The 19,137-nt window shown below is 40.7% G+C and overlaps 1 protein-coding gene across 1 annotated transcript; it reads left to right on the top strand.

Annotated features, from left to right (window-relative positions):
- The first annotated feature begins 13,698 nt into the window (after positions 1-13,698).
- LOC139441669 (E3 ubiquitin-protein ligase TRIM56-like) lies at positions 13,699-17,317 on the top strand. Its single transcript, XM_071222472.1, has 2 exons — positions 13,699-14,017; positions 14,738-17,317. The coding sequence occupies exons 1-2, from the start codon at positions 13,708-13,710 to the stop codon at positions 16,426-16,428; spliced, it is 2,001 nt and encodes a 666-aa protein (XP_071078573.1). The 5' UTR covers positions 13,699-13,707; the 3' UTR covers positions 16,429-17,317.
- Positions 17,318-19,137: the final 1,820 nt, after the last annotated feature.

The following is a 19,137-nucleotide window of genomic DNA, read 5'->3' on the forward strand; positions in this document are numbered from 1 at the left end:
ACATCCCAGCTATAGAACGGCGGTCTGTAAAAACTCGAGTCTGGAGTCAGCGAGCCTGACCACCCGATTCCGTAGGTCGCTTCTTTCGAAAAGCTCACTGAAGATTAATTCTAACAGGAATCTTCACGGGGTTGATAAGCCCTTAATGAAGTCACGTTTCCCATTTAACTTTGTACAATGTTTCTTCCATTGTTGTGTGTTTTGTCGCACATCTTCTCTTCCATGAGAGCACTTCGTAATTTACATTCCATCTGAGTAAGTAAAGACACATGAATTATCTCCCTTTGACCACGACGTAGTTGGTGCCAAATGCTCTTTGAAGCAACACAATTCATATGTTTCCAGGATATAAAAAAAGAAAGGATCTTGAATATATATATATGTAAGTTATCATATTCCAACAAAATGTATTTGAACTGTCCACAAATACCATTCACGACTTCGTTTGACACCAAAAGAAAGGCACTCTATATGCAGAATGATGTTATACATTAGTTAACGGGTTACCTGATATTGATTCTGTAAACCCAATGCTTCAGTTCTTAATGACATTCACTCTTGACAGTTTTGAGAAAACAAAAGGCAACTAAGCTTGTCGTAGGAGGCGACTAACGGGATCGGGTGGTCAGGCTCACTGACCTGGTTGATGCATGTCAACGTATTCCAATTGCGTGGATCGATGCTCATGATGTCCATCACTGGATTGTCTGTTCCAGACCCGATTATTTACAGACTGCCGTCATACAGCTGGAATATTGCTGAGTTGGGCGTTAAACAACAAACAAAACTCTAGTTTGTGGTGAGGGAGGGAGTCAGTCATACTTGGTTATATTGGTGACTGAGTGTTACAAAGTGTGACACTGATTGTGTGTCATTGCTGTCGTCATCGAAAGTCGAGTGCAAGGATTGCTGTTAATAGAGCCCACGACACATGTGGACCGGTGTTATTGCTGTCAGCCTGTGGTCTGCATGTCCCATATTCGACTGTTTGTATACAGGCTGATATCACTGAGATGTTGCTGACTGGGGGACGTCCATGTATCTCCATGTTCCGCAGAGCTTCTCTGATGATCCCCGTTTGATGACCATACACTATGTATACACGTACAAGTACGAACACTGATATGGTGTTAAGTATTGTTGTTTGTGGTAAAACAGGCATATCAATGGCCGCTAGACACATCACAGCCCTGCTCACAATACATCCAATAGCCGCTAGATATATTACTGCCCTGCTCACATCACATACAATGCCTGACATATCATGGGTATGCAATTGCAGATATCAAGTGTCAACAAGAAATGTATCAGAAAAATGTACGAAGTTCATCTTTAGCTTGATAACGGTGTGAGCCTCGACATCGAAGCGACGCTGATGCAATACACCAGGAGTGTAAACACAGTTAAACGCTTGTTACGTTGAATAACCTCAACGTTTCTTAACGATGTTTATAGAAGTCTCTGTGTTAATTGTATTGATAACTTTTACTCCGTGAACTTCAGAGAGCTGCATGTGATCGAGTCGTTACAACCCAATTAACAGTAAACGCTTAACGACATACATGTACACAATGCACTTATTCTTATCATGATCTGGTGCACGTGATTCCCAAACTTTACAGGCTAATCCTGCACGAGACACATGGTGCATATCGTGCCACTGGACTATGACGTCACATGTGACGTGTTCATGAGAGTCGATTCACACAACATGCCAGTATGTTCGTTTGTGCGTCAAACCAATCTAATTTCTCGTGAATATGAGTAGTTCTTTGTATATTAACCAACATATATGTATTCGCGTTTCTTTTGTCAGTGAGTACAGACAGACCGACAGACACACACACCATATACACACACAGACACACACACACATTTACTTTTACTTATTATTACATTAACTTATATTAATGTATGTCTATTTTGTATGACTTTTTGAGGGAGAGTGAGAGTATGTGTGAGAGAGAGAGACAAACACAGAGCGAGAGAGAGAGAGAGGGGGAGTGAGAGAGAGAGGGAGAGAGAGACAAACACAGAGCGAGAGAGAGAGAGAGAGAGAGAGAGAGAGAGAGAGAGAGAGAGAGAGAGAGTGAGAGAGAAGGAGAGAGAGAGAGAGAGAGATTTGCTAATAAGAAGTCTCATCGATCTGTGAATATGCTTTGTGTATGGAACGGTGGCCTTCGTACAATGTATACAATATCCACTTTTGACTTTCATGCGGTTTCTTCCACTATGTTCAGTTGGTACCTATAAACGTACTGATGTATGTGTGATGTATGTAAGTCAATATTAATATCTATATTTTTAATCGGAAGTTGTTATCTATAAATCTGATAAATAGCTGGAGAAAGATGCATAATGTAAAATGGAAGTACAATACACTTGATTATCAAGGAAGTATAATGTATTTTTCTTACTTTGTTCGGTATACCCAACACGTGACACCACCCCACATTTCAGATGCTACAGAAGTCAAGTCCTAGCTGCTAGGCCTTGTTTGGCCAGTGAACTGTGGATGGAGGCGTTATTGAATCGTTTCAAAACGCCTTTAATATATCTACAATGTTGTGTCTGTCACAATAGTAAAATGCTACTATGTTTGTCGTAAGAGGCTACTAGTGGGATCGGATGGTCAGGCTCTTTGACTTATTCGATGCATGTCATCGTATCCCAATTGATTGGATCGATGCTCAAGATGTCAATCATTGGATGGTCTGGTCTAGACTCGATTACAGAGCGCCGTCATATAGCTGGAGAGGCATTAGTGCCATGTAAAACATCAAATTAAAAAAAACAAAACAAAAACATCATCAATAGTTGACAACTATATAACTGTAAACGTAATTATAATATATTTTACCATGATTATGCTTAGTTTTTTGTTTCTTGAGTTACTTTTGACATGATGTTGTTCCACCAACGAGTCAAACGCACGAGATGAATGTCATGGCGTAAGTAAAAACGGAACTTGAGTTTCCAATCAGTGCTTTTCAATCTAAATAAACTCCTCAATAAATGTCTTTCAACGAGCCTAAAGCATGAAACAGTCTCAGTTGCATTACGTGAAACAACTGAAAAAAGATGAAGATAACTAAAGATAGGCTGTCATGTCAGGCCTGTATGATAACACGAGTGGAGTGGGCAAGTGGTCAAAAGCGCCATGCTAGCAAGCGCCAGGTGCTGAGATCGTATCCCGCAGGTGATCGGGTTGTTATTCAGCCTTGTCAGCCTGGAGTCAAGTACAGGTTCACGGAAACACGACATTCACCCTTTCGGCAAGACCCTGTTGCAAGCCCGTGTCTAGTATGAATTGATTATGAATATTTGATGTTTGCTGCACCATATCTTCTATTCTGTAGGCTCGAGGAGCGGTTGTCATTGCACATAGAAAATATCCCCTTGTGTGTTTCGTCAGCATCTCATTGTAGGAATATAAGTTGTTTTATGGAACCTTTGGTTGTAACATACCTATTCTTTTATTCCAAAATACGTCATTAACAACACGGATACATATTCTCAAACTAATCTTGCTGAGGTCTCAATGCTCCCCAAAGAAGAAGCTAAAGTTATATTGCTATTCCCTATAGCCACTTTAGACACTGTCAATAAATAGTAAATCTGAGGGACCCGCCCCATTTATGGTACAATGTCAAATGGTTTGCAGCCATGCTTGATAAACACCACACATCTGGAAACTACTATCTAATCAATACGGGAATTGTAGTATTTCTTTAGCACGTAGCATCACAACTAACACACTGCGTTTTCACAATGTTGTGGTAAGGTTTTGGATTGGTAGCGTTGTGATATAATGTTTCCACTACGTTATTATTACGTCGCTATTTCACAAAGTAATAACAACGTTTCACATTTAATTTGTGAAAACGTTGTGCAGCAAACATCACACAATGTTTTGTAACTACGTTTCTGAAACGTTGCTGCTACGTCAAAACCAAGGCAGTAATGCATTACTTTCGTTTTTATTCAGCATTTGGATTTACATCTTTTAACCTACTTAAAACACCAGAACGTAATTAATCTATTATGGATAACCTTAGTTCACAACATCTGATAAAGCTGACATAAGTAAGATACACACCACATCATTTGTTAGTAGCTGTTTACAGAATTTGCTTACTTCATGTAATTGTTTTGGATGGATAAATTTTTTTCATTCTCGTGCAGTATGTCATGAAACAAAATGATTTGTTAAATGGCGAAGTGTTGTATCAGCGCTATCTTGTTGTTCTAGATATATGTAGATATGTAGATATGTATTCGGTATTTAAGGCCTCATGGCCCATTGTACAGGTGACATTTTCAGGTTCATTTGTTTAGTCACGTGATATACATGTTAAATAAAAACTATCTGACAGAGAATATATGTTACAACAATATGGCCAATGAACGTATAACAGCAAAGTTGTTGGATTTTATAAGACTGATCATTAACATCTTGTTTTTATGCCTATTGTTAAACATAGGAATATACTTTTCTCTAAGATGTAAATACTTATCACATACTAATAAAACATGAAATTCATCCTCAATTTATCCTAATTGGCAGTTTTATCAGATTCCAATCCCATCGTCCCTTTTTTCACATCCACGTTTAAAATTTACACTGATATTGTGTAATGACACTCTGAATTTACATAATGCCCTGACAAGCGATTGATCATCTAACATACTTATTCACTTTTCTGATTCTATAGCAGACTTGGTCATCCTTGTAATGGCTAAGGAAACTTGAAGAAGATATACTATCATGCCCGTTCTGACTATACAGACCCTGTAACGTCTTGTTTCATCTAAAAAAGCGTTAAGATTTACGAACAGTTAAAATAATTTGAAACCCCCACCACGATCTTGCATTGACATATCAAATATTTATATCATTCTTGCTTTTGGAACTGCCTCCTACATACTGCGCCGTGTCTTAAGTGAGATATCTTTACGGTGTTAGAACGAATGGGGGTCTGTTTCTCGTCAAGTGGGCAGTGCTCGGACAAATTGACCTTAATAGTGTTCCTTGAATGTATCACTGTAAATGGTCTCAACGGTATCGCCCCAGGATGCTTCATGAGATATGTCGGCTCTCATAGATATCCTTATAGGTGCATCAGAAATAACAGTGAAAATACAACTAATCAGAATTGTTGGCACTATTAGTTCTGGCGAAGCTGAAACGTTTAAGCAATTTAAGAAGCAACATTATTTTGTTTGATTGTTTGTATACTGTAAATATAAAGAGATGGAAATCAATATGTATGTATGTATTTGTGTGTGTGTGTGTGTGTGTGTGTGTTTGTGTGTGTATGTTTGTATACAAGAATGTTTTGTAAAACAGCACAATTTAAACACATATTTTGTCCTGTCTGAAGAACAGTGGAAGCAGGGAGAAGGAGGTTGTGTTGGAGCTCGTGGAGTATCTGAATCTTGCTCCATCCAAACAAGGCAGAATACAATTTCAAAAGGTACATGATATTTATGGAAATGCACAGTAACAGATGGTATTTGTAATTGAGATTAGTTTCTATAAAGTATGTCATGTGAGTAAGTTTTGTTTTAAGCCGCATTTAGCAATATTCCACAACATAACGGTGAGGGACACCAGAAATGGTCTTCCCACATTGTACCCATGAAGGGAATCGAACACAGGCGAAATCTTTAACCATTAGGCTACCCTTACATTGTAGATATCGCTGCAATGAAACTGAATCACAATGCCTTGCAGACCATTATGACGTCATTGAATGATGTTGGATGGTAAATAAAGTCTCACCCTCGTGTCTTTTGATATCAAAATATATCAACACTCGGCAAGCCTCGGAGTTTTTCCTGTTTTATCAACTCGTGTTGATACATTTGATATCAAAAGACACTCGGTGAGATTCTCTATATGTCACTGATTTCGTATTGATATCTCTTGATGTCTATGTTCATGATTATAAAAATGATAAGTAAGCAGTATGTGCAAGTTTGTATTGTTGAAGTGCATAAGAACTGACTTCAATATGTATTTGCGTTTATGGAGGTTTCACGTAAAGACGGGTGTGCACGTTTTGAGTGAATCTAAACAGTGTGTGGCTACCGTAATATACGTTTCTTCCTCCATTTAGGTAAAAGCATATTGAAGTCAATTCTTAAATATTCATTTAAATTAATAGCAATATAAATATTTAAGCACAAGTTTTGTAACTTTTCATGGTAATGAATACCGTATGTGTAAGGTAAAATGTTATACTTGTTGTACCAGGAGGCTTATTATGCATTGTTTTATATTGCAGTGATCATCTACAGGAACAAATGTAGACGAAATTTAGGACTCCACAATCAATACATTGAATTAAATTTATGAATTAAAATACCTGTTTTGTTTTCATTAAACATGCATGTAGAAAACCCTATTTCAAAACATTTCTGTTACGGAGGCAGATGCAGGAATATATCACACTATCCATTTATTACCGATTTTGGAATAAGGGTGGTGTAAAGGTGACCAACACATGATCTAGACATTCTTAAGGCAAACTGCAAACCACTTGTGTATTATCGAAACACCTCCAATGGGTACAAACCACTTTGGTTTCAAATGTTGTTGATGTCACACCAGGAAAATCTGGACTTGGTGACGAATATGTGTGGACGTGCCAGGGTAGTTTAAGAGACCGACCATTTGATATTCTGGGGGATAGGAGGGGCTTGTATTTTGTATCATGAATAGTTTGTTTTCTTCAGCCACAGCCACAGCCACAAAACCAGAATTGTATGTTGTCATAGTGATTGCCATGACATTGACTTTCTACCTTGGTTGTATTATCGTCCATGTATGTGCGAAGAAACATATTAAACGTTTTAACAACGTAAGAAAAAGATGTTGTAACAACGTTTTGCATTGGTTATACCTTGGTTCACACAATGTTGAAGCAATCAATCTGGCTGTCTACAGATATACGTTGTGACAACGCAACCTAACAAAGTTGTGGCAACCAATCTGGCCATGGAGTCTACAGATATACGTTGTGACAACATAACCTCACAATGATGTAGCAACCAATCTGGGACCCTACAGATATACGTTGTGACAACGTAACCTCACAACGTTGTAGCAACCAATCTGGGAGTCTACAGACACACGTTGTGACAACGTGACCTCACAACGTTGTAGCAACCAAACTGAAAGTCTACAGATATTTGTTGTGACAACGTAACCTCACAACGTTGTAGCAACCAATCTGGCCATGGAGTCTACAGATATACGTTGTGACAATATAACCTCATAATGTTGTAGCAACCAATCTGGCCGTGGAGTCTACAGATATACGCTGTGACAACGTGACCTCATAACGTTGTAGCAACCAATCTGGCCATGGAATCTACAGATATACGTGGTGACAACGTAACCTCACAACGTTGTAGGAACCAATCTGACCATAGAGTCTACAGATATACGTTGTGACAACGTGGCCTTACATTGTTGTAGCAACCAATCTGGCCATGGAGTCTACAGATATACGTTGTGACAACGTAACCTCACAACGTTGAAGCAACCAATCTGGCCATAGAGTCTACAGATATACGTTGTGACAACGTAACCTCACAACGTTGAAGCAACCAATCTGGCCATAGAGTCTACAGATATACGTTTTGACAACGTAACCTCACAACGTTGTAGCAACCAATCTGGAAGGCTACGGATATATGCTGTGACAACGTTACCACACAACGTTGTAGCAACTTATCTGGCCATGGAGTCTACAGATGTAGGTTGTGACAAAGTAACATAACAACGTTGTAGCAACCAATCTGGAAGTCTACAGATATACGTTGTGACAACATAACCGCACAACGTTGTAGCAACCAATCTGGCCATGGAGTCTACAGATATACGTTGTGACAACGTAACCTCACAACGTTGAAGCAACCAATCTGGCCATAGAGTCTACAGATATACGTTGTGACAACGTAACCTCACAACGTTGTAGCAACCAATCTGGAAGGCTACGGATATATGCTGTGACAACGTAACCTCACAACGTTGTAGCAACCTATCTGGCCATGGAGTCTACAGATGTAGGTTGTGACAAAGTAACATAACAACGTTGTAGCAACCAATCTGGAAGTCTACAGATATACGTTGTGACAACATAACCGCACAACGTTGTAGCAACCAATCTGGCCATGGAGTCTACAGGTATACGTTGTGACAACGTAACCTCACAACGTTGAAGCAACCAATCTGGCCATAGAGTCTACAGATATACGTTGTGACAACGTAACCTCACAACGTTGTAGCAACCAATCTGGAAGGCTACGGATATATGCTGTGACAACGTAACCTCACAACGTTGTAGCAACCAATCTGGCCATGGAGTCTACAGATATACGTTGTGACAACGTGGCCTCACAACGTTGTAGCAACCAATCTGGCCATAGAGTCTAGAGATATACGTTGTGACAACGTAACTTCACAATGTTGTAGCAACGAAAATACAACGTTTTAACAAAGGAGAATTGTTTGCTGGGAGTGAGTGAGTTGGTATGTTTTTACGCCGCTTTTAGCAATATGCCAGCAATATCACGGCGGGGGACACCAGAAATGGGCTTCACACATTGTACCCATGTCTGGAGTCGAACCCAGGTCTTCGGCGTGACGAGCGAACGCTTTAACCACTAGGCTACCCGAGCGCCCCTGTTTGCTGGGATCTCATTGAGCTGACTAAAAGTACTTTCTGCTAGGTGACCTCATTTACATATTTATCGGATCGTGATACCACGTTTATCGTACTGTTTGATCACATCAACGTCCGTGTCTGGCATCTGACAACCAGTGTCTCTAATGTTTCCATGGCGTAATCAATAGCCCATGTGTGGGTACATCTTTAGGTTGGAGTAGCGCCGACTCACATCATGCGGTTTTCTCCAAATATCTATAGATGACATTACCTAAACGTTGCTATGGGAAGCATAACATGGGGACAGGGTATCTGATTAGCTGGTTAGGTCAGCGGAACACTCATTCCAACACTAGGGTGGTCTCGGTACGATGTGACCTCGACCACCACATGACTGCCACATGACCAAGGAGTCTATCGTGAACCTGATATAATTTATTTTGACTTGTTCCCGTGCTTATCAGCAAACCTGTCCCAGCCTGCATTGCGTCACTACGTCACACTGTCGCGGGTGGAGAGACGATTGTCGGGACACAGGGTAAGTTGGAGTGTTACACTACAAAGACATACAGGTGGGAGAGATATGTGGCATTCTGCAGAACATAAAATAGTTCCTCAAACTGGAGAGGTCGACTGTTTTTCAGAAATAATCATCCACTGTGTGAAACTGGTCAGTTTCGTCACATCGAGTGCTGGGAATCTACTCTAACCCAGGTCGAAATTGAGTTACATTCGCTTTAAGAATAATTTACTCGTCTACCAGTGTCGATTACCCATCGAAACAAATGTGAAAAAGGAGTGAAATTTCTAAAATTCAATACCTGTACAGGGACCAGTCATACATGATAGGGTTGGTTGGTGGGTACGAGTTGGTCATGAAAGAAGGCCACAGTGAAAGGCTGGGATCATCAGATGTTATCACAATTGTATATGTCACCAATATCAGCTGTCAATAGGGCTTCACTGGGGGCTCCATTGTCATAGCTAAGAATGTGTGCAGATGTACACACAACATGATGACACAGGCGGGTGTGAGGTCTGTTTATTGTTCTGTTTATTGTTCACCCTTGATGACAAACTGACACCCCGTTGAATCCCCTTGGGTGTATCTGAGTGGTTACAATCACTGAATATTTAAATTACTTATCCTGTTCCTTTCCCGGTCCAGTGCAGAGTGGAGTGTCAATGAAATGTGAAAATAAATAATGGTTATCAGTTTTCAACAAGTTTGACAAACAGCACGAAAACAGTTGGGAACACATAGCTGGAATGCAATTAACCTATTCCCTGTGAACATGTGCACGTGCTTTACGTGATTTGCGAGAAAAGTGAATTTAATCACTAAAAATTGCAAAATGTGCACAAAGTTACCCGTAGGATATTCTGGTATAAAACATGAGCAGGATTGTACACTCTCATCACATGAGACCGTTTACAAGAATGAACATTCCTCGACTAACAGCAAAGCAGAGGGAGAGAGCCATCGGTATGGTGCAAATGGGAGCGACGCAGGAACACGTTGCCAGGATCATGGGCCGCTTCAAATGCACCATCGCCACACTTGTCACACGTCACAGGCAAACTGGGAGGACTGCAGACAGGCCGTGGAGTAGAAGACCAAGGTCACGACCCCACAGGAAGACCGGTATTTACGGGTGATCCACCTTTTGTCCAGATTCCTAAGTGTGACGTAATCATCTGCAAACAGCCTTGGACATCCAGTCAGCAGAAAGGGCCGTTGCAAGACGAATCCGCCTGTATGGTCTCCGTGCCTATCGCCCTTTCAAGGGCATGACGTTAACGTTTCTACACCTACGTCACAGACCGAGCTTGGCCAGGACTGTACAGCAGTGGCAGCCGAGAAATTGGCACAGTCTTGAATAAAATACAGCCAAGAAAGAGAATCACATATAATCCTCAATCATGATAAAGAATTTGGGACACTCTATTAAAAGGAACAGTGCTTAATAATTTTACTAATAGTTGTCCAGAAACTACCAAGATCTGTTGTCATATCAACAATTACAAAAAACATTCCTTGTATGTACAACATTACCATAGTTTTGCTCAATTCCCATATTCATTCCATATCATTATAATACACTTGCTTTAATATATAATTGTTATAATCTACCACCTTTGCATATTGAATGTACCTGTGTGTTTTAATTGTCACTTATTGTGCGTATATTTTGTAGTTTGTCACAGTGTAATATTGCCACTATTTCTTTATGGAATGTTCTGCAATACATATCTCAACTAAAACATCTTGGTTGTATGATAGTTTGCTACAGTTGTGTACTGGTGCACGGATAGCCCAATCGCCGAAGGCGCTGCAATTCGCCATGCAGAGTTGTGCCCCTTGGGCACGCCAGAAACCTATGACAGTGTATTTGAATCCCGGTTCGCCCCGATTTTGTTGTCAGCACAAACCCGTGCTCGTGGGTTTCACCCAAGTGATGAATGTCTAAGACCTGCATCACTTCGGCCTTTTCTCCATCAATCTGACACGCCGCAATATAAGAATACTATTCAAAACCTCACTCTTGTGTACGGTTCCGTTTGGTTATCTGGGTTTGTGTTGTGATTACTTCCGGTTTAGATTTGAAATATGTTTAGAAGAATGTTACAACATTCAAACATCATGAATATAGCATGCAACCATATTATGTTTTAGGAAAATAATTGCGAACTACAGACCAACCTGTTGATTTGCTATGTATCCAGAAGCAAACTACATATTCGGAAGTATAATCTCTGCCGGAAGATAAAAATACTGTCAAAGCAATAAATGATGCAGAAGTGTAAAACGCCGCATGAAACGGTATGAATCATACATCACATACAATGAACTCCTTGAAACAATACTGTGCTCAACTCTGCACAGCAAGCGCCATACATGCGATTATGAAGACAACTAATTAGAAATTTCTCATATCAAACTCGTTGTTTTACATCTGATGTTTATTGAACAAAGTCATACTTCATATAGGCCTGGTATTTAATCATGTTGAACAATAAGTTGCAATAGCAGCTTAAGATTGAATGCGCGTTACAGTCTCGACCTCAGCTTTCTCCATGGCTGCTTGAATAACATACGACACTTTGCAAAGGTCGTACGCAGTAGAGCTGTTCGGAGCAGGGAGATAATAACTCACTCGCAGTGATACAGCTTGAATAAGATACGATGTACAGCATTGCAAGGTCAGTGCGTGACAAAGCTCAAAACTAGGCATATAGCTAAAGTAGATAATCTATTAATGCGCAATAGTTTATTCTTACAAAATGTAGACTGGTTAACTTCAGCTAAATGAGGTATATATTTACCCTAAACATTTTAGCTCTTTTAAAAACAAACCGACCACACTGCATGGGTTATCTGCACTACGAAACGTGACTTAGTCTCAGAATGTGACTAGCGATTGGTTAAAACATGTCAAGATTAAGTCACCCTCATTTCATTTTCAAAGACTCCAATTTTTTCAGAGAAACAAAATTGCGCTCTTCTTCAGTCAAAATTAACCCTTATCCTTATAATAAACAATCACACAAATTTAGTGACCAGTGTTTCAATAGCTAGATAAAAATATTTTCTGATGCATATTTATAGTTTAAAAATCCAATATCACATATTGTACTTCTAATTTTCAAATAATTTCCTGTCATAATTTCTCTGTATTTGATTCAATATTTAACATCAATGATTCAACATAAGATGAAGCGTGGGGTGCTTCCAAAATGTCTGTCTCACAATCCTGCTTATTGTTAAACTAGTCGCTTAAATCTGACACTATCGGACCCAAACTAGCATCTGTTCTATTCTTTCCGTGTCCCCAAATTGAACATAAAGTATCTCCAAAGATCCGGGGGCATGGGTGACGAAGATAATCTGAAGTCTCACTATTCGCTGTTCGAATCCTGGTTCGCCCCGGTTATGTTTCTAGGTTTGTCAGCAGCATGTCCATGTTCGTGGGTTTCACCAAAGTGGTGAACGTCTTGGCCATGCATCACTTCGGGCTTTCCTCCCACATTAATCTTACACGCCCAGATGAAACTGATATCCAGCTTGATAACGGTGTAAGAATCTATATTGAAACGTCGCCAAATGCAATAAACCAAAATTAATTATGTATAAAGTTGTATGTTTTCTTCTTTACTGACCAACTTCTAGAATGTTAACTGAAAGACTGTTCAAAGGGGTGTTACATCCAACTCACTAACTCATTTATAGAGCAAGGACAGAACAGCGGAATACGCGTTACTTTTAACATGCCACACGTTACTTTTAAAAGGCCACTTGTTCAGTGTTAAATATTGAGATACATTTTACATGCATCATGATTGGTCACTTCAGTGAATAATAACTATATTGTCATCATTATCAGATTTTCAGTATTTCCAAACCAGCACATCACACAATAAGAATGTATTAACATTCAATCACCAGTCCCTAAAACATATGAATGCTAAATGCAATAAACCAGAAGGTGTTATCAATATAGTTGTATGTTTTCTTACTTACTCACCAACTGCTGGCGGTCGGGTAGCCTAGTGGTTAAAGCGATCGCTCGTCACGCCAAAGACCCAGGTTCCATTCCCGACATGTTTACAATGTGTGAAGCTCATTTCTGCTGTCCACTGCCATGATATCGCTGGAATATTGCTAAAGGCGGAGTAAAAACATACTCACTCCATCACACATATCTAGAACCCAAAACAAACAGTTAACCGAAAGACTGTACAAAGGAGCGTCAAGCAAAATGCACCAACTCATTTACGTAGGACGGACAGTACAGAGGAACCCGCCTTGCTTTCAACATGTTCAAGTCACTTGTTCAGTGTTAAATATTCAGATGCATTTTACATGCATTATGATTGGTCACAACTGTCAATGATAACTTATATTGTCATAACTATCAGATATTCAATATTTCCAAACCTGCACATCATACAATAAAAATGTATTAACATTCAATCACCAGTCCCTAAAGTACATGAATGATATTAAACAATTATTCCTTTGTTTCAGATGGCAGCCGCCAGAAAGCTGGAGAGTCTGAATGAGAACTTTTTGACCTGTTCCATATGTACGGAGGGATACAAAGACCCCTGTACTCTGACCTGTGGACACACCTTCTGTAAGGGCTGCCTGGGGAAATTCCTGAAGACCAGACACGACGCCATCAGAGCCAAGTCTATCCCGTGTCCCTACTGTCGTCAGATGACCCGAGTTCCCAGGCCTGACAGACCAGTAGAGGAGTGGGTGAAACAGATCAAGCCCAGTTTCCTCATACAGGGACTTCTGGACACTCTAGCCTGTGGGGGAAATACTGATCAGGGTAAGTAAATGTGATCTAGAAGAAACCGAAAGATGACAATATTCTTCCCAGGGGCGTAAGATCCCGGGCACTCTGCCAGGCGCTCGACATTAAAAGGATAAAAGAGGGACTGGTAGTTTTAAAGTCAGTAAATTGTGCGTGCGTGGGGTATCCATGTTAAACTCCACTATCTCAGTGAGCTGGTACTATAAAACTGGCCCGCACGCACGTCGCTACATCAGTGCAATAATCTTTAAAGCGATGTTAAACGTCTATTTTGAATTACACTGTCGCCGATTCAGTTTCCACTAAAACCAAGAACCCCAAGTAGAATATCTTAAAGGAGATGGACTGTGACGCTATCATCCAGCAGGTTCTCTATCCTGAATGACCGAGGTAATACCAAACCAGGCTCAGTCTATGCACGTTCATGCGTCATCAAAATGGTGATGGAAAACTGTTTATTGTAGATGAATGTAATGAAGACGAAACTGAAGGATCACCAATATTTATCAGGATTATCTAGAATAAATCTTGGTCATTTCAGTTTTCAAATCTATACATGTAGATTATCCCAAGGTACTTTCCGGACCCTGTATACGTTGAACCGCACAATGGGCAGAATGAACATTTTTACACTGATTCACTCTGTGTACGTTGACATCTTCCATCAAACGTTATCTCGGTATTGTGTAAAACATTGCACGTTTGATGTGACAGGTTTATCCTTGACTTGTTCAGATACAGAAAACCGCTGCCATCCCTGCCAGGACCTTGGAGAAAGTCATCCGGGCAACTCCTACTGTCAAGACTGTGATGTGCCGCTCTGTGAGAGATGTGTGAAGATGCATGCATCTCTTCCTGGTACGTCAAACCACGTAATTGCTGACCTTGGTGGAGCAGTGAAGGTCACTAGACGACAGATGTGCACGGAACACAACGAAGTCATAGATTTCTGCTGCAGAGAATGTAATAAAGCAATATGCCACAAGTGCTGTGTCACATACCACAGGAAATGCGACTCTGTGGTCACTATTCAGTCTATAATGTCTGAGATGAGAAGTGTTCTTAGACACAATAAGGGATTGATTACAAAGAGCTTTGACGACACGTACAGATCACTTCAACAACACAAATCACAGATTGATGCGATCAACCACAACAAAGACAAAATAAAGTCACAGATCAGACAGGCCTCACAGAAAGCCATGGACGTGATTAAAGAGAAGGAGAAAGAGCTGCTGGAGGAGCTGAATGAGATGACAGAGAAGCAGTCTGGACAACTGAGGGGGCGGATAAAGTCAGGGGAAATAGACATGCAGATGTATCAACAATATATAGAGTACCTCACCCAAGTGTTGAAGTCTGGGAGTGAGACTGACATGTTTGACATTTACCAGATGTGTCAGTCTGGGGCAATCAAGGAGGCAACAGACAGGGATGTCACTTTCACAGACAGTGTCCCTGATTCAAAACTTATATTTGTAAGTGAATTAGATGAGAGGAAATTACACAAGGATGTACAACTTGGTAGAATTCAACAGAACGTTTGTGACGTCATGGATACGCGACTTGGTAAAACACAGAGTGGCACATTTGACGTCATGTGTAGGCCAGTGTTACACAAGACAGTCGGCATCAAGGTCGATGGCGACAGGAAACAGCCGTGTCCATATGACGTCATTGTCCTGGTTGTCGACGGTGAAGAGACACTGGTGGTCACTGACTACAACAATACATGTCTGAAATCCTTATACATGAAGAATAACAAATCACGACAAAGTAAACTGAATCTTGCAAGTAAACCATACACTGTGACGAGGCTGAGTGACAACCAGGTGGCTGTATCATTCTGGTCACACAATGAGATTGTAATAGTACGGGTGACCCCTGACCTTGTACTACAGTCACGTGTCACAACAAAGAAGACGTACATGGGTCTGACAGCCTTGAGTCCTTCAACATTAGCAGCAGGTTGTAGGGGTCCTCCCTGTGTTGATATCCTGGATGTATCGGGGAGAGTGATGAGGTCAGTCAGTAGATTCAACTCTGGGGAGAACCTGATATGTAAGCCCTGCTTCCTCTGTGCTACAGACAGGGGCGACATCCTGCTGTCAGATATTGACTCTGACTCAGTCTACTGTATCACACCAGAGGGAGATGTTGTGTTCACCTACACCCCTACAGGAGTGAGGGGACTGAGAAGACCACAAGGTATCACAACTACCAGCACAGGACACATCCTGGTGGCGGACTCCTGGGCACACAAGGTGATACTACTGACACCAGCAGGGAAGTTTGTCACAGACCTGCTGACGTCACAGGATGGAATACGGTATCCATGCGGCTTGATGTTCTGTGACTGTAAACTGTATGTGGTGGAAGGCAATGGAGATGCTGTTAAGGAATTCAACTGCAGTATTCCCCAGTGAGACCCCAGGAAGCAAAACATACTCGGATCACGTCGCGGGGAATTTTTTATGATGAAAATTCAGAAATATGCCCCAAATGAACAGTTTGTTTTGTGAAAAATACCCAAGACGCCAACCACATTTGAACATAGATTACAGTGAATGAGTGAATATGATAATACGCCGCTTTTAGCCGTATTCGAGCAATACCCTTACCACAACGGGGGCACATTGACCAACCGAACCTGGCACATCGGCAGGACGAGCGCATACACATGACAAGCACATAATGAATTATTGGATTAGTTGTAGTGGCTATTTTCGGTTAAATGTGGGGACAAGACAAGAATAATGCAGGTAGTAGACGTTTACAACTTTGGAGAAACCCACGAGCACGGAAACGGTGCTGACAAACCTAGAAACTTAATCAGGGCCAGTCTGGGATTCAAACCCACAACTGTAGGTGCCTATCACGTCTAACGGACGCAATTACGCAATCAAATCTCGGCGCCACAGGGTATCCCATATGTTCTGTGAGGCAACGGAATTTAACCCTGAATATTGTACTTACTCATATAGCTACACGTTCACTTTCATTATCCAGCAAGACCGTTTACTAGCGTTACTATCAGTAACTCTCTCTGATAATACTTTTACTGGTGCTTGAGACATCCACCTAAGTAATCTATAAACATGTAGTATGTATTTAATGACTGTAGAAAATGTATGTATTTTACTATGCAGCTATATTTCAAGGTTAGGTGGGTTTTAATATAATCTATATGTTTTAATCATGTTTTAAGAAGTGTCTCGTAAGCTTTACCAGACTGGATTTTGTACAGTTTTATTGTTTAAATAACATGTTATATTTATATTATGTACAATATGTGACACTATCATATAATATATCTTATCTTATCTGTTCTTACATTTACTAATGCCTACACACTTCAGCAATTTGTAGACTGATAGGATAACCACTATCATTAATATGAAAGTCATATTTCATGTATATTGAATAAACTTTTCCTTGACATACGCATTTAAATGCTCCATCTGTGAGTTTGTTTGTTGTTTCACGCCGCACTCAGAAACATCGCAGCTATGTGACGGTGGTCTGTAAATACTCGAGTCTGGAGTCAGCGAGCCTGACCACCCGATTCCGTTACTCGCCTCTCATGACAGGCAAGCTGAAGACTAATTCTAACCAGGGATCTTCACGGGGTTGATGAGCCCTTGATGAAGTCAAGTTTCACTTTTAACTTTGTACAATGTTTCTTCCATTGTTGTGTGTTTAGTCGCATATCTTCTCATCCATGAGCGCGCTTCGTAATTGAAATTCCATCTAACTAGTAAAGACACATGAATTATCTCCCTTTGACCACGAAGTAGTTGGTGCCAAATGTTCTTTGAGTGAGTGAGTGAGTTTGATTTTACGCCGCTTAAGCAATATTCCAGCAGTATCACGGCAGGGGACACCAGAAATGGGCTTCACGCATAAATGTTCTTTGAAGCAACACATTTCATATATGTTTCCAGGATATAAAAAAGAAAGGATCTTGATTATATATGTGTATGTTATCATCTTTCAACGAAACGTATTTGAACTGTGCTCTAGTACCATTCACGACTTCGTTTGACAACAAAAGAAAGGCACTCTAATTGCAGAATTGTGTTATACAGTAGTTAACGGACTACCTGATATTGATCCTGTGAACCCGATGCTTCAATTCTTAATGACATTCAATCGTGACAGTTTTGACAAAACAAAAGGCAACTATGCTTGTCGTGGGAGGCGACTAACGGGATCGGGTGGTCAGGCTCTCTGACTTGGTTGATGCATGTCATCGTATCCCAATTGTGTGGATCGATGCTCATGATGTCCATCCCTGGATTGTCTGTTCCAGACCCTATTATTTACAGACTTCCGTCATACAGCTGGAATATTGCTGAGTTGGGTGTTATACAACAAACAAAACTCTAGTTTGTGGTGAGGGAGGGAGTCAGTCATGCTTGGTTATAATGGTGACTGAGTGTTACAACGTGTGTCATTGCTGCCGTCATCGAAAGTCGAGTGCAAGGATTGCTGTTAATAGAGCCCATGACACATGTGGACCCGTGTAATTGCTGTCAGTCTGTGGTCTGCATGTCCCGTATTCGACTGTTTGTATACAGGCTGATATCACTGAAATGTTGCTGACTGGGGGGCGCCCATGTATCTCCATGTTCCCGCATGCTTCTCTGTAGTCCCCGTTTGATGACCATACACTACAGGTACGGACAATGATATGGTGTTAAGTATTGTTGTTTGTGGTCAAACAGACATATCAATGGCCGCTAGATACATTACTGCCCTGCTCACAACACATCCAATAGCCAACTAGATATATTACTGTCCTGCTCACAACACATCCAATATAGATACATTACTGCCCTTCTCACAACACATCCAATAGCCTACTAGATACATTACTGACCTACTCACATCACATCCAATAGCCTACTAGACCCATTATTGTGATGCTCACAACACACCCAATAGCCTACTAGATACATAACAGCCCTGCTCACAACACATCCAATAACCTACTAGACACATTACAGCCCTGCTCACAACACATCCAATAGCCTACTAGATACATTACTGACCTACTCACAACACATCCAATAGCCTACTAGATACATTACTGACCTACTCACAACACATCCAATAGCCTACTAGGCACATTA

This window comes from Haliotis cracherodii, unplaced genomic scaffold, assembly GCF_022045235.1.
Source record: "Haliotis cracherodii isolate W230 unplaced genomic scaffold, xgHalCrac1.p SCAF_42, whole genome shotgun sequence".
Lineage (NCBI taxonomy): Eukaryota > Metazoa > Mollusca > Gastropoda > Lepetellida > Haliotidae > Haliotis > Haliotis cracherodii.